Source organism: Desmodus rotundus, chromosome 8 (assembly GCF_022682495.2).
Source record: "Desmodus rotundus isolate HL8 chromosome 8, HLdesRot8A.1, whole genome shotgun sequence".
NCBI lineage: Eukaryota > Metazoa > Chordata > Mammalia > Chiroptera > Phyllostomidae > Desmodus > Desmodus rotundus.
Window position 1 is genome coordinate 50,687,269 of NC_071394.1, and position 16,441 is coordinate 50,703,709.

At 38.0% G+C, this 16,441-nt stretch overlaps 1 protein-coding gene across 1 annotated transcript in view; it reads right to left on the reverse strand.

Annotated features, from left to right (window-relative positions):
* The window catches only part of ST18 (ST18 C2H2C-type zinc finger transcription factor), a 145,158-nt gene that overhangs the window by 44,347 nt on the left and 84,370 nt on the right, over positions 1-16,441 (reverse strand). The window contains exons 9-14 of the mRNA XM_053930203.2: positions 15,114-15,905; positions 10,436-10,570; positions 8,724-8,814; positions 7,572-7,676; positions 5,317-5,510; positions 2,666-2,877 (exon numbers count right to left, since the gene is read on the reverse strand). Of these exons, the coding sequence (XP_053786178.1) occupies positions 2,666-2,877; positions 5,317-5,510; positions 7,572-7,676; positions 8,724-8,814; positions 10,436-10,570; positions 15,114-15,905 (1,529 nt within the window). The remainder of the gene's footprint in view (positions 1-2,665; positions 2,878-5,316; positions 5,511-7,571; positions 7,677-8,723; positions 8,815-10,435; positions 10,571-15,113; positions 15,906-16,441) is intronic.

Below are 16,441 nucleotides of genomic sequence, written 5' to 3' on the forward strand. Positions count from 1 at the left end.
CCTAGCCCTCTACCTGGAACAACCATGTTTTTCGTCCTGCTTTGTCTGAAAGTGCCTTGAAGGCAGGGTCTGTGATGGAATCTAACTTGGGCTTGAACAGTGCAGTATAGCTAAAAGTCCACCTGCCGAAGTGTCTCTCTGGTACATCAAAAATGCTTGGCTATAGAAGTCAAGATTAAGGAAAAACTGTACATGTCTGCATCCTCCATTCTAAATAGGGAACTCAAGAGACCTATGGATTTTTTTTTTTTTGCTACCAGTAATAAACATACTAACAACCTGCCATGGAGGAAAAAAAATAATAGTGGAAAGAAAATCAGGCTCATATTCAGGGTGGAGGGGAAGATTGTTTATACTTAGTCCAATATTAGATAAAAGGCACAGAGCAAAGTACAACACTGACAATAGAAACGGCCCACACTGGGCACTGGTTGATCAGAGGCCATTTTCCAGGGTTAATTACTTTGGCTTTCTCTCTCTTTTTTTGCTACAATAATTATTTTTTGTGGTTTGGGGAATTTACGAGGTTCTCTTATATGTTCAGAAAATAGGATCCAACATGGACAGAATTCTACAAATTGTTAAGGAAACAATTGTGTGCAAATGTGCGCCTGGAAGAAGGATTCTGCACAAAGTAGGTGTCATATTCATCCTTTTTTAACAATTGCTATGCCAAACAAGATTTTTTTCATGGGGAAATGGTTCTTAAAGCTGTTAGAAAGCCAAACCCCTTCTAAAAGTCTATCTGTGCACTTCCTGTCTCTTCCATCTCCATCATGACATCCACGATTTGGCTTCTGCAGTTAGGACTTGGTTGGCAGTTTGGAGGCTGAGTCTGCAGCAGAGCTCCCATCCCTGGGCAGGCGTATCTGCTCCACCGGGCAGCACAGGCACCCAGAGTGCTCCAACAGGAGCGTAAGAACATACGCAGGAAGTCGATCGTTGGAATTTTTGAAATAAGGCAATTTAACGTTCACTTATCTGACCAGAAATGTATTTTTAAAAGAGAAGAACATATATTAATATGAGACAATGCTCTCAAATTTTAGTCATCTTTGTTGGACTCATTGTTTGGCTTCAGCAATTAATAGAACATGGAGTATATTAAGGATAAAAGTCAGAATTATGAGGAACAAAAAATATCTACACATGCAAATGGAAAGCATTCAACCTAGAATCATTTACTCAAGTGATTTATCAGCATTGATGATGATAATATTGGTATCATCACTGTCATAGGACAGCCTATACAAACAAACAATAAAGCACTAAGAAAAGATGTTTCCATATTTCTCCAACTAGCTGCATATTAGAATATTTCTTTAAAAAGGAAAAATTTATTCAGGTTTTAATAATAAATGTAAAAATAAAATTGCATTTGAAAGTACTCTAGATCATTTATGAATATAAATAATATCTGACTTGGATTCCTTTGAATTTGTATAACTTTATGTTTTTTTAGAGGAAGTGTTTTTCTTTGTTTAAGAACCTCATTTGTTTAAACGTTGTTTTTGAGTGATTTTTGGCCACCAACTCTTCCTGGGGTTTACTTGGCTCAGATTTGTCCAGAAGCTAATTCTGATTCTTCTGTCAAACGCTCTACAGCCCTGCGTTCCTGCTCTCCTGAAGGCCTGGCAGCCTCAGGTGAGCAGCTGACCACACCGGGGATGGGGCTGCACTTAAAGGGAAAAACAGAGCTTTATCCTTTAATCAACTGAGTCTTGGGGTTAGAGTTTAACCCAAGGCATCTTCCACTTAAAGCAGGGTTAGAATCTTTTCCCAGATAAACCACTTTATTTCAGCTGGCTTCAGCCATACAGGTAGGGAAATGAGGTATTTTAACTGAGCCCTTTGTTAGATAGGGCTTCCAGGCTCCTGCTGATGGCAGCCACAGTCCTACCCTCGCTTGGGGGAGCGTCACTGTTACTCTGCAGCCTGATCTACCCAACTCCTCAAAAGGCAGGACAGAGAGGGTCTGCGTTTCTCGTTTTCATCAAGGTATCATAAACATGGATGTGGATTTCTAATTGTTAGTCAGAAAGGCAAGGTTTTTAGAGAAATATGATTAACTTCAGGGGCTTCATAAACTTGACAGAATTAGATTTTGGATGCGAATGTCCTAAGTTGTCAAGTCCCCCTCAACTGTCTGTTGTTGATTTAACCTGTCCAGGTTTTCTTATGTGTCCTCTGAGAATGCTACAACAACTAAGGCTACCGTGATGTGCCATAATAAAATTTCATGAGTTAATTTTGCATGTTTTACATGTCACTGTTCAATCAAATATTTCCTACCATCTTTGATTTGCAGACAACAAAAAGCTTCCATTTTTCAGACTGATTTTAATGGCAATCCTTTCTTGTGTGCCAAACTCCTCAAACAAAAAACATAGGTTTGAAAGCTACAAATCTCCCAAAACAGTCTCCATGGTTCACTCTTCCCCCAACTTTGGATATACCACCTTCAAGAACAGCCACCCTTTCACTCCTCCATGAACCCACCAAGCTCATCCCTGTCAATGTCCTCTGAGCCTCTTCCTAAGACAAGGAGGGGATGTGCTTTAGGGGTGGAAGCGGCATGGTAGTGAACGTGGTTAGGAACATGAAAGGCAGTTTATTCTCACAGTTCAGGCCCTGGCCCACCCTCCAGGCTCTTGGACTGGCCTACCTTGGCATGCAGGCTCTGTGGTTTGTTGGAGAGCATGTCTGCAGCTTCCCTGCAGCGGGTGGAAAGGTTCAGGATGGCAGCAGCTGCTGCTATGTGGGTGTCTTCACTACATTGACCGTAACTATAAGAGCTGGCACGGCAAGGGCTCTGTGTGTGGGCGCCTGCACTAGGCAGTCGATTAGGAAATTTCCCTGGATTTGAAAAATGCTTCGCTGTTGAAAAGAGATTTGATTAGCAATTGCATGTACGTGGTTTTAGTCATTAAATAGATTTGTTTTAAAGATATAACTTCTTGCATTAAAATATGTGAAGAATAAATTAAAACATGATCCATTATGCACTGGTACATTAAATGAGGGTTATTCAGATTGGTTTTCACAGAAGTTCACAAATGATGTGATTGTTGGGAAAAATACATATTCTCCTAATATTTTTTTGTATTTGTACTTCTTATGACAAAAACTCCATAGTTAATGTTATGGGACAGGTGCACTGGCAGCATTTGTGGCAAAAATTGTATAACAAAAACCACACTAAAGAAGACACATCAGGGACTGCAGAGCCTTGAGGTTTGTACATCCCTAAGCTGTGTACGTGTGAGGACCACTATTCCAGTAGAGGAAAAATATATATCTTTTCAATTTTTTTTCACAATAACAGGTTATATTTAGATATGGAATTGCATTTTTATTATTTGACACACAGGTTTGCTTTGTAGCTAAACCAGTAGAAGTTGTTCTCCATCCAACTAGATGGGACTAAATAGATGGCAGAGTCTTTAATGAGCTGGCGTTTTGCATATTCAGGTAGAGTACAATGAGTAAAGGACAGCAAAAATGTTCTCAAGGTGAACAGCAAGGCAATTTAGATATCAAGGCTGAGTTTCTGTTTTATGTTACTGTTGTAGGTACCAAGGCATTGTTGAGAGATAGAATTAAACATATTTCTCTTCACTCTGGGTGTTTGTAAACATCACTCAAGGTTATGGGAAAAACACCCAAGATTTAATGCGGGATCTTATAAAGGCATTTAGTTATTATATCACTGTAAATATTGTTTATTTTAAATATTTGATTATTATTTTTTATAAAACAAAATTTGAAACCTTACCAAATGTTATCTCTATGTAAAAATATGAAAATGTCACTGCGTATTTCACATTTTTAAACCAATATTTATATAAGTATATAGATTTGCTCTTATTAACTAGCTTTACCAGAATTAAACATGTTCATGTTTTATATATTTTTAATAAAACTAGATGAAACTGTACATAAAATTGTGTAGACAGATACAAAATACAGGCTTTTATGGTTACTTATGTTGGTTGGGACCTATTTTTTGGTATGAATAGGTAACATATCTTTTGGAGTATAATGTACTTGTTGATGGGCAGACGCCTTTCAAGTCTGTTTTTAGCCACTGTTGGGTTTTATATGGCATTCTAGCTCTTTAAAAGACGAGGTCGATATTGCAGAATAAAGCAAATATTCTGTGTTCTAAGAGCACTCAGTCTAGGTAAGTAGGTATGAGATCAAAGGAATTCTGCAGAATTACAGAATGTTATATAAAATTCATGGTCTACGCAGGACTCAAAGTGGGAAATTACTTCGCCTGTTCTCTTATGACTCAGTTACCATAATGCAGAACTCATTCCTGGCTTTACTGCCAATGTTCACTTTCTCTTCCTTCAGTAGAACATTCAAGGACTCTAAACAACTTAAAAAATGCGCTGGTAAAAACATCAAGTTTTATATGTTATAACATCTTTGAGTTATGAACACATCTTCTATAAAGATGTGTTAGCATCACAGTATTAACACATTTTGAACGTTTCTATATAAATTCCTTTATTTGTGGATAAACACCCCCATAGCCACACATTTTTTTCTAGTAGCATCTTGATTTCTAAATTGTGTTTCTTAGACTTTTCCCTTTCTTTCCTACTTTCAGGCTGAACACTTTTGCTGAATTAAGTAGTGTTTTAAGTAATATTTCAATAGTTTACCTATTAATTACCATAATTTCATTATGAATCAAAATTACTTTATTTTAATAGCTATTTCAGCTTTCAACATATTTTCTTATTAAAGGTTTATTAAAACATAGAAAAGTGTTCATTTGTGCTTTTTAATTTACATTTATTTAATTAGTTTAGTTTTCATTTTTATTGACTTTATTGGGATGATACTGGTTAATAAAATTACACGGGTTTCAGGGGCACAATTCTACAACACATCATCTGTACACTGTACTGTGTGTTCATGACCCCAAGTCAAGTCTCCTTCCATCACCATTTATACCCCCTATTCTCTCCTGCACCTTCCTCCATCCCCCCGCCCCTCCCCACAGTATTCAATATATTAATGCCAATCCTAGCCAAATGTGCATTAAGTATTTCTTTAGAATTATTATATTTAGACTCAACAACAGTATCATACTTGTAGAATAATCAGTCCATTAACTAATCATCATATTCAATGTAACTTCATGTAAAATCAGTAACACTGATCAACTTATTATTCCTTTTCACTGTATGATATGTTTTCTCTTCTCTCAGCAGTAAGTAGCATATTTGAGTACATACTCCCCCAACACACACATACACAATATGCATATTTTTGGAATAAGTATTAGAATTCAAAGCTTACATTCAGGAAATGGTGGTGTTTTTTGTCCTTGACCTGTTTGTATGACAGGGCGTTTACCAAAAACCTGTGCATCAAAGCTGGCATAATCAAATGGCACTTTTCCAAATTTCTCTTGATCTTTTGACACCGTGGCTCTGGGAGAGGTGATGGCTTGTGATCGGAAATTGAACTCTAACTGCTTCACCAAGCTTGTTCTGAAGAGTTCAAAAGAAATATGGTAAAACTACTGGTGAGCATATTAGCATCAGAATTTAAAACAGATCAGATGCGTGGCACCTGGGGTACCCACAGAGACGCTGCACTGTGGGAAAGAGCTGTGGTTACGGCCAACAGAGCACAGTGCTCTGCACCGAGAGGAGTAAGAGGCAGGGAGGTACTTTGGGTTCTGGAGGGCTGAGGTGCCGTTTCATTTCATGTGCCTGAGTCTCCCATCAGCAGGAGAGATGTACAATCTTCCATCCATCTTATGCAGATGCCATGAGGAAAGTGTATTGGATCTATACTAGCACTTTGAGCTCCTCAGAGAAAAGTGCCACATAGCTTTTGTTAGGGCACTGACAAGATGTGCCTATTCTGCTTGTTAGGGCTGTTAATCAAGTTAGCAGTGAAAAGTCATGATTGTATCTAGTGAGGGAAAGACTTCATATTGGGTTCAGACGAAGCAATTCCGAACACTCAGCCCTGTTCAGCAGAACTGGCAGGAGCCTAACACCTAAACGAGGCAGCACAGGCACCAGCAGATAGAGTCCTGAACTGTGAGTTTCTTTTTAGGCTTTTCGTTTGTCTTGATAACTTCAGTCTAAATGTTTTTGCTAATTTAAATATTATTTTAAATAGTATTTCAATATTTTACTTATTAAATGACCATAACTTCAATATAAAACTAAATTACTGTATTATTGTAGCTATCAAATTTTTTCAACAAAATTATTCCAATCTAAGCTAAATGTGAATTAATTTTTTTTAATTATTGTGTTTGGATTAATCAAGGACATTGTGTCTGTGTAGTACCAACTTCAGCCAACAAGAACACAACTTTTGTTGTGCTGTGCTCTAATGGTGAAAGAACATAAATGAATATACCTTTCAGAATGTATACGTATATATGTATATATGTGTGTATATATGTGTGTACATATATATAGAAATAAAAACTTTAGTTTTCTACCAAAACATGCCTGACTCATTAGAATGTCAAAATTTTGATGATATTTCTCTGATTTGGTAAAAAAAATTTTTGCTGAAACGTAAAAATATTTGAGAGATTAGTTAATCCTGTTATTGTTTATGTAACTTGGTTTATATCCCTAATTTGCACAAGTGTTCTAGTCTAAAACAATATTTATTTTCTAAGAAATGAACAAAATAAAATGTAATGTTATGTCTGCTTTGATAAATAACCTACTTAGGGAAAAACTAGACAATGCATAGTTCTAACACTAACTAAGAATCTTATTATAAGATTTTAAATTGCTGGTTATTCAGTAAAATTCATCTACTTGACATATATTCTTCACTCATGTGATTTGAATACCTATTTGACTCTTTCAATTAAACTTATAGAAGCAAACATTAAGAGATGCCCAATCTCAAAAATATTCCTATTACCTATCTTACATTTCAGAGTGCTAGTAACAAGACAGATTTGATCATCTGTTTTAATCCTGAAATTACTTTTCTTATGTATACAATTTTTGTATTAATAAATGTATAACTCCATATTGTCATCATATGTAATTTACTACTTAGGTATAAGTATGGTCTTTTAAACTACCAGAGATTGTGTTGTACTTAGGACCAATAGGAGTATTTTATTAATAATTATCAAGTTAGGTGGAACAGAAGGATGAATATATAACATCACACAGTTTGAGTGGTATAAGTGATTTATGATAGCATATTCTCTGTGCAGAAAGCTCAAGTGAACCTTAAGGAAGAGCATAGCTGCCCAGTGGAATAGGTTGCATTTCGTAATTCAGAATTTTGATTAATATATGTTATCATATACTTTATTTCTTTCAGATTTATCCACATTATGTCACTTTTGCACACAGATTAGTTTCAAGTGAAACTTCTGGAGGGTCTAGAAGTTCATTTAAGTGACAGTATGATCAACTGGACCAGCCTCTCAGATGGACATTGGGAGCTGAGAGTGGAGGTCAGGCCTTAGTGAACTAGCACATGAGAGGTGACAGACCCATTGTGTAGGAGCATGGTGTGAGTAGAGTATCAGGGACATCATAGGAGGGCCATACCTGTGAACTTGGTCAGGACACTGCCCAGTTTGGGAAGAATCAAGCTGATTTTTGTCTTGGGACATTGCCAATTTTTCAGCTGCAGCAATTGGACAACCTGAAAGACTGTTTTCCAAAAAAAGGAGAATTTGAGTTAAAAAGATGATACAGTTTTCTCTGGCATGTACCTCACAGCATACTTGGCACACACTAAATGTTAAGTCATATTAATAGTTCACTTAGCACCGTTCTCATACTGAGAGATCCCAAAGGGTTTTGCAAACTATAGTGTTAACGTTTGTCCCTCAACTACATCTCAGAGGTGGTAGATAACAAACTCATTTTTTAAATAAAAATGTTACATAAGAGACAAATAACTAAATTATTCTGAAACCTCATAATATTTTAAGTGAGATGTGCTCGCTCCAATTGCAATGTATGCAACTAGAGGTATTGCAATGATATCTTCAGATCTCTAGGAAAATGTAAGGGATTTTGTCGGATGTCTTAGATTAAATTCAAAGAATAGAATATGAATGTTTCTGGCAATGTGGTTATGAATCAAATAGTATCTCCTGACCTCATAATCTACACCTAATATAAAATACACATAAAACATTGGCATTTGCACCAAAAATATTTACATCAACACAATATATCTGTATGTAAATGCACATATGTTTTATGTTAGTTGAAATCTCAGTGAGATGAATTTCCATGAAGCATTATAATATTTAGCTTCATCCTGATTTATAGTCAAAACTGCAGTATATATTGCAGCCCTTTTGGTGCCTCTTTTATTGCTCATAGAATGGGGTTAAGGGTAAGTCCTAAGCAATCTTCTCAATGTCAAAACAGCCATGGTGAGGTTCTAAAGCAAAAGAGAACATATTTTACTTGTAGGACTATATGAATGTGTAACCCTAGTCTTCAAATTTAATGTTTTTTGTTAGCATAATTGACTGCTAAATGAACATTTCTAAGAAAGTAAATAGTGAGATCATTTTTTTGTTTACTTTGCACCAATTGAGATTACCTCGTATTCAGGTGGTAAAGGATTTGATATGGATGCAGGATTTGGAAAACACATTGTGAGTTTCTTATTTTCTTTGTGGAAAGTGACTCTCTCACTTCTTTTTGTAATGCAAAAGGTTAGCAACTCATGACAATTACCTCCTGTGGGTGTTGCGGTTGCTGTTCACATGCCCCCTTCCTGTGCATCCTGGGGTGGGACACTTGAGCACATTTTCATGCATGGCAAGAACTAAGCACAAAATATCACATAAAAGAGAAAGATAATATACCATAAATATATAACACACTAACAAATTGATTTCTCAACTTTGCATTCAAATAAATTTAGTTACTGAATCTATCATGCTCCTTCCCATAGTTATTAGGGTTGAAGTAAATGAGCATTTAAGGACCTCGAAAATTGAATTCAGCAAGCTTGTCCAAGTTTTGGGTTTTCTAAACTTCATGTTATGGTGTTATCATGACTTAAATGAGACTATTCTGCTTATATTTAACTTAAACTGAAAAGCCCATAATCTTACTATATGTATATGCTTTTCCTTAGAGTGAATAGAAAACATGATTTGTCAAATAGTTCTTTTTCCCACAGTGTGAAGTTCTGAACACAGTCTGCTTTACTTTCTAAGAGACATTATTTTGATTCTTTGCCCATCATTTCCTGCTCCTCATCGCCACTGCCATTTATTATTGGTGAAAGAGTATGGCTGAGGCAATCAGTTTGAGAAACTGCTAATCCAGTGAGACAGTGCTGAGCTGATTTGGAACAGTGATTTGAAAAAAAATAAAAAAAAACTTTTGAGAAGGGTGATGTTGAGGCATCCCCCATCACTGTGATTTGTACGACCCAAGAGGTATTTCAGTAAGTAGGTTCAAGAAGTAGAAGATAAAACACGGAGATACTTGAAAACTTAGGAGGCAGTCTTTTCCTTTTCCTTCAGTTTCCTAGCTCACAGTGGGCATGTAGGTGGGGAGATAAACTCAGTTTTGCTCCTGCTCAGGGCCCTCAGCTGCTGTAGGATGTCCTGGGACAACATCACAGACATCACGTGACCCTAAGTGCAGAGGCAGGTAGGGAGGACATCAGTGAAGTGATGCACTTTCCATATTTAAATGATGCACTGAAGCTAACAACACTCCATGTGGGCTTAAGGAAACCATGCCTCCAAGTAAGAAAGGACCATGACTTCTATTTTCTGTATTGTGATACTTTAACATCCAGGGCCTTGCTACCCCTAGGGAGACTGCCCCTCCCAGGGCTACCTAATTCCTACAGACAGTAAAGACTTTTCAGATGCAAACCACCCAATTCTAAGCCCATACCCAAATGCCTCTTTCATTAGGTTCTAGTACTATAGGACAATCTCGACCTGCCCTAATCTTCCATGGCCAGGTATGAGACAACTACAGACAGGCCCCAAACCTCAGAGCCCACTGAAAGAATTCACACTAGCCAATCTTAAGTCTGCTTACTCTGTTCTTCCCATGAAAAGCACAATAAAGGCTCTTGCCCACAATTCCCCCCTCACTCTGCCCCCTGACTGGCTCTGATACTTCCCAGCATGGCCCTGCCTGGTGAGGCCTGCTCCCTTCTCTTGGGAACGATGAGTAGCAAGTTATCTGCTCAGTGTGAATCATCTCCTGATCTATGGGCCTGACACTACTTACATTTTCTGTTCATACACTAATATATATTTTAAACACCAGGCTAGATGAAAATTATCTTGATAAAATTTTTAAAAACTTTATATTTCCATTATTAGTTCCAGATTAGAGGAGAAAGAGGATAACATGGAGATGTGGTGGAATTTATAATAAGGCATCTACTTCCTTTAGGGCTAAGCAGTACTCACTTTCCAAGGGAACCCGCACTTTGTGGGGGCACCCCGAAAGGCTGCGGTGGTGGGGGTATAGCCCTGTCACATGTCCTGTGCCATCGCACCCGGGGATGGGGCACTTGGTCTCCCTCTTTTCAGGCCTTGGTGAATCTACAGAGAAATAAAATTGAGAGATTAATTTGGTTATTCTTCTTTCCCTTCCCTTTCAATAGAGTGGCCTTGCAGGGTGACATTCTCACTTTATTCAGTTTTATCATAAACATTCTTTTCACATTACCTTGAATAAAGACCCTTAACTAAGACCTGTGGAAACATAAAAAAGTGTTTTCAATTTTCTTGGTTTCCTAAGCCAAGGCTGATACAGGGCAAGGGAGTGTTAAAATACAGAGATGGTTTCAAGTTGTCATGTCACAGATTGTAGTTAGAGCCCCATTATGAAAAAGCAATTCCATAGGATACACAGGCTCCTGAAAAGAAAAAAAAAGTGAGAATGAAGAAAGAATTTATTTAAACCAAAAACTGTCTCCTATTGAAAGAGGCTAGAAAAGGCCAGGTTCAAAATTACAAAACAAAAAAGCCATCATATCTGAGAAAGACATCGCTGGCTTTGTCACGCACGAAGCAGGTCGCCCCAGGCTTTTGGTCCCAGTGGCTGCTCCTGGATGTGTGTGGAACCTTTTTCCACAAGAGTTAGGATAGGGAATCAAGAATGGTGTGTTGTGTGGCGCCAACCAACTGGCAGGCTGCTGAGTCCCAATTTTCCAAAACACCAATGGTTTGCCATTTTGGATCAATACGCAGGGGCTACAGAAAAGGAGCTGTGGATTTTACTTTGAATGCAAACTAAAAACGAAGGCAACAGGAAGAAGGTTTGACAAAGAAACATTCTTGCGGGAGACTTGCAGAAAATGGAAGTACAAAGAGTGGAGGTTGCCTTGAGTGGTGTGAGATCACTGCCAGGAACATGGGGTGGGGGTGGGGACCCCAGGGGCAGCCAGGCAGGGAACAGGGACACTGTGTAACTCATTTTGTCAGCCTGCCATGGACAGCAGCCTAAAAGGGGAAGGCTGACGACAACTTGGGGTTTCAACCTCCTGGCACACACATCGCTGAAGGTTAAAGGGTTATCTAAATGTATAAAATAAACAAGAACATGAGTAGTGACAAGGTTAGAACTAACAGAGGGCTTCTTTAGAATTTTCATGTTCATGACTGAGATGGCAGATGAACTTAAATGCATTGGTGTAGCCCAAATTGCCCCCTTACTGGTGCATGGAATGATACACCAGTCACTGGGATGTGGCTGTCACTCAGCCTTCAGGCATTTCCAGGAACTGGAAGCAGACCCCTCAGGGGCCTCAGGAAAAAGGACCAGAGGGGGATGGAGGCAGCTGCAGGCTGCTCAGAACATGAAGTATCAACAGGAATGAACACACTTGGTGCTAAGTGCAAACATAAATAATGTATAATTCTGCCACTAGAAAGCTGCTGGCTATGGGACTGGGGGCAGAGGTCTGCCTGGGGGACGCAGAGGGCACTCGTGCTCCTCTCCATGCCTGGCCCCGATGCACAGCTGGCTCCAGGGCAGGAGATGGCAGCGCACAGACACAGCTCTGTGAGAGGTGCTACTCCAGTGGTTGGATTATAAATGGTCCTGGGAGGATGGGCACAACATGTTGAATGTACTGTGATTATTTGGGGGCATGGTTTCAGCATAGGGAAGGAACCAAGGATCCTTCAAGTTGCTCTGCAGGGAGGGTGTGGGGTGGGAGGGAGGAGCAGAAAGCAAGCTGTAAATTGTGAGAAATGAACAGCCAATAGGTAGGGATCCCTTGAGTAGCAGGCCTTTTTGTTTCATGAGAGACAGGATTTAAATGCAATGATAAAGAGAATATCTCTGTTTTCTGTAAGAGACAAAAGGGCATATTAAGAGCTTTGACATATATTCTATGATTTGTAAGGATATAGATTTCATTTAATTAAAAAATGTTGCCCAATTTCAAGTTGATTTGGGCATGTACTTTCTGTAAACCGTTAGTCATATTCCTAGAAGTTTGATGATAGTGAAATCAGGAGGTTTGACACCGTGTGAGAGTGAATTAGAAAAAAGGAGCAGCAATGTGTATTTTGGTGCCTTTCCTCTCTTGGATCTCATCCAGGTGAGGACACATTTCTAAACCATATTGAAAGGTTTGGCGTCGAGTGTTTCTCCTCCTTGCCACACTATTTGTCTACAGGAAGCCAGAGAGGGTGTGGGAGATAAGGCAGGGCTGGCACCTGACCAGGTGTGGTCCACTGACAGTCCATCAGGCACCTTTGTCTGCCAGCCTCTTCTCTGTGGGTGAAACAAAGATGCTGATGAAATGCTCTATAGGGCAGAACCTGTTTGCAGGATAAGAAGCCAGAGCTCCAGTGACTCGCAGGCCTCCTGGCTTCTCTTTGATTTTCTTTGTGAAATGCTGCATAATGACCTTATACCCTGGTGACCTTATATCCTGGTTTGTCTGTGACTGTCCTATTCACACCTGATATACACGTGTGATTGTTGATATCACTCCCTTTCATTCTAGTGCCCTATGCTGTACAATAGATTACATGATGACTCTACTTATATGGTGACCTAAAGGCTCACTAGATGCTTAGTAGCAACAGGATAGCCAAACTTTTTTAAAAAATTATTTTAGAATTGATGACTCATCTGAAGGCTTGGATAAAATGATATTTTAAAGTCCTACTGTTCTCTCATTAACAGCAGTCACATGCCCAATGCATACAGAAAACTAGGATGGTATTTTGAAGAGCATGACTATCATTTGGAAAAAGTGTTGACTTAGAAGCATGGAATGCATGCCAGAGAAAAAAGCATCTCTTACCCTACTGCCTCCCAAATCTGGAAAAAGGAACAGGAAAGTGAATACTCAACTTGGACTCTGTAGGCATTCTCTAAGATAAGTCTATAGTTTCCCTGAGTTTCACTATTTTTCCCCCTCTATTTTATACTAATCTGTTCTGGATCTCCTTGCATAGGCTTTTAACACACCAAGGCAGGACCATGCTCTATACAATAAGACATACTATTGACTCTCACAGTCCTATGAGTAATTCAGTAAATGCCCAACATGACCTATGTCTACAAGCACAGATTCTATCACCTTGTTAATTTTTGAAAACAGAAAAAGTTTCAAAAGTTCTACAGAATTGACCAAAGGATCATCAAGTATTTTAAGATATAGCACAAATAGTCAACATTTCTCCAAATAAGGAATTTCATTGGCTGGAAGATTTCATTAATTGTAAGAGCATCATCATTTTGTGTACTGATAAGAAAGAAAAAAAACAAATTAAATCATGGCACATCATTCTGATTTCAGAGATATTGAACTGGGAAACCCTGTATCTTAGACTGAATGAAATATAGTATATTACAGGTTGGGGGAATTTGAAGTAAATTTTGTTTTTTCTGATTTTGAGTTCATTTAAAAAGAAAACACACAGGTAAGCCAACAGTTGCATATTAGTGGAGTAAGGAGAGCTAGGTAAGTATCCTGTCCCAAATCATACACTACTCATTAACATTCTGTCCCCATCCTAGCCCTGGTAGTATGTTGCATGGCATTATCCTGTTACTTACTACATGACATTATTTTATTCTTTTTTTGTTTTCTCAGCTCTGAGCTGCAAGATCATATCAGACAAGATTTCAGATAAGTACTAAAATGGATTTAAAATGACAAAATATATCACTCATTTCTGCATAAGTGTCAGCAACCAGGACATCTCTCATAAGCACAGCTTTGGGGCCACAACCTTGATTTTCCCTAATTCTGTGGCTACCGGATTTTAGGGTTTCCAAGAGTCACCTGACAAACTTGCTTTAAAAAAAGTCAAGTTCTGGAGCAGTGAGTCTGATGGGACCTTGAAAATACCCATCTAGGAAAAAAAACAAGCCTTCTAGGCACTTAAGTACCACCATTGTGAAACTCCACTTAACTGTAAGAATCATCATTGGGCCCACCTAGTGCAAGGCTGGGTCTGGGGTGGGGAAGGGGGTTTATCTTTAGGGTAGAGAGGACACAATATTCCTAAAGTTCGAGGAACAATTTTAAGCATATTTACTCTCTTATTCAAGTTTGGCCCCGATATTTGTGGACCCTGAGTTAGAGAGCCTGCAAATAGCATAGATTTATGAAAGGATTAGCAGCCACGTTTATCCTGAGAAGGATCAGATAGATCATCCTGCCTGACTTTCAAGTAGTTTGACATTATTTTGAAGCTTAAAGACAGTCAGATAATCCCAGAAGGAGGGTGGGAAATTAAAAATAAATTCCTGGAATTGATTTGATTAATACAATGATTTAAAATCCAATAAATACTAACATACTTCTAATACCCAATAAAGTACTTTTTAAAAAGTACTATATACTTTTAAACAGCAGTCAAATTAAAAGAAATAGAGGCAATGATTCTTTTATCATGTGTGAAAACACTGCAAAACTGACCAAACTTGTTCTGAGAACAATTTAGAGAGTAGGAAAACAAAACAAAATTGCTCATTTTATAATACAAATTAGCTTTTAAATTGTGTTCAGTTGTCAAAAAAAGCTATCAGGAAGAAGTAATCAAGTCTAACTAATTTTTTCCCCAGCCCTAAAGCAATTTTATTTCTAAAATAAATGCAAAAAACATGTCTTACGTTTATTGTTAAAGATTTGTCTTCCACCCATGTCAATAACTTTGGTTTGTTTCCTTTCCCCTGCGAGGTGCTCCAGTAGAAACCTGTCCAACTCTTTGTAGGTGTTATGGAAAACACAACCTCGCTCAGCCTGCAGAGCGATTGCCTGCTCCAGCAAACTTAAGTTCCCCTTTGCTTTCTCCAGGTCCACAGACTCTTCTGTCATTGCTGCCAGGCACTCGTTATCATCTTCCTCAGCCCCAGGGAATGAGGCCTGGGCTTTGCCATCCAGTGGTTCCATGTGAGCATCCTGTGGGTCTCTCCTTTCTGTTTCAGAATCACACCTATTTTCACAAGATAGAAATTTGTCACCTTCAGTTTTTATTTCAGTAACTTCCAATATGTCTTTGCTATTATCCACTAAAATATACTTTGGGACTCTACGTGGTTTGGTTTCTTCTGAGAAGTTGGAGCCACTGTCCCAGCCATTCTCTGCACTTTCAGAGTTGCTTTCATTGTCATCGGAGGAGCAGAACCTCAGCTGGGAGTCATTGATTTTGTCTTTTCCATCATCAGAATGAATCATAAAGCACTCATCTACTTCATCACTCTCTGCTTTTAGAGACTGGATGCCGCTGTCATTTAAGTTTTCATTTACAGTCTGAACAGATGCATTTTTTTCAAATTTCCCCAAGTGCATTAAAGATTTGACCACGAGCTCTCGGTAACAGCCGTATCTGTCTTCCTTCCCATTGGACTTGTCTTGTGCAGTAGAATGAAAACTCTCATCTGTAGGTTTTATCATGATTTCTTCTATGGAAAAAGAAAACCAATATTTAAAAAGCAAGAATAAAACATAGTTAAGGAACATTATTTAAATTCATTTAATAATTTTAAATTATTTAAGAAACATTTTCAAAAATATTTTAAGGAAATATACATAATACATATATACATATGTATATATAATATATGAAATATGTAAATATGAAGGTTCTATCAGTTTTTAAAACATTAGGGGGAAATATACAACTTCTTAAAACAAACAAAACAAAACAAAGCTTAGACCTTCATATTATGAGAATCACCTTTAAAGAAATGAGCTATTAGAATTCTCAGTATATTAAGAACAGAGTGCTTCTAGTGTACTGAAATAAATATATAACAGTAACAGAATGTTGAATGTGAAATCATTATTACTGTACCTCTTATATTTGCACCCCTAGCCACCTAGAAGAAAATCAAATATCTACAACAATATACATTATGAAGGAAACAGTCATCAGATTTCTCTGTGAGCATGGCAATATATTTTCAAAGTTTAGTTGGTTTATGTTTTCTACCTTTGT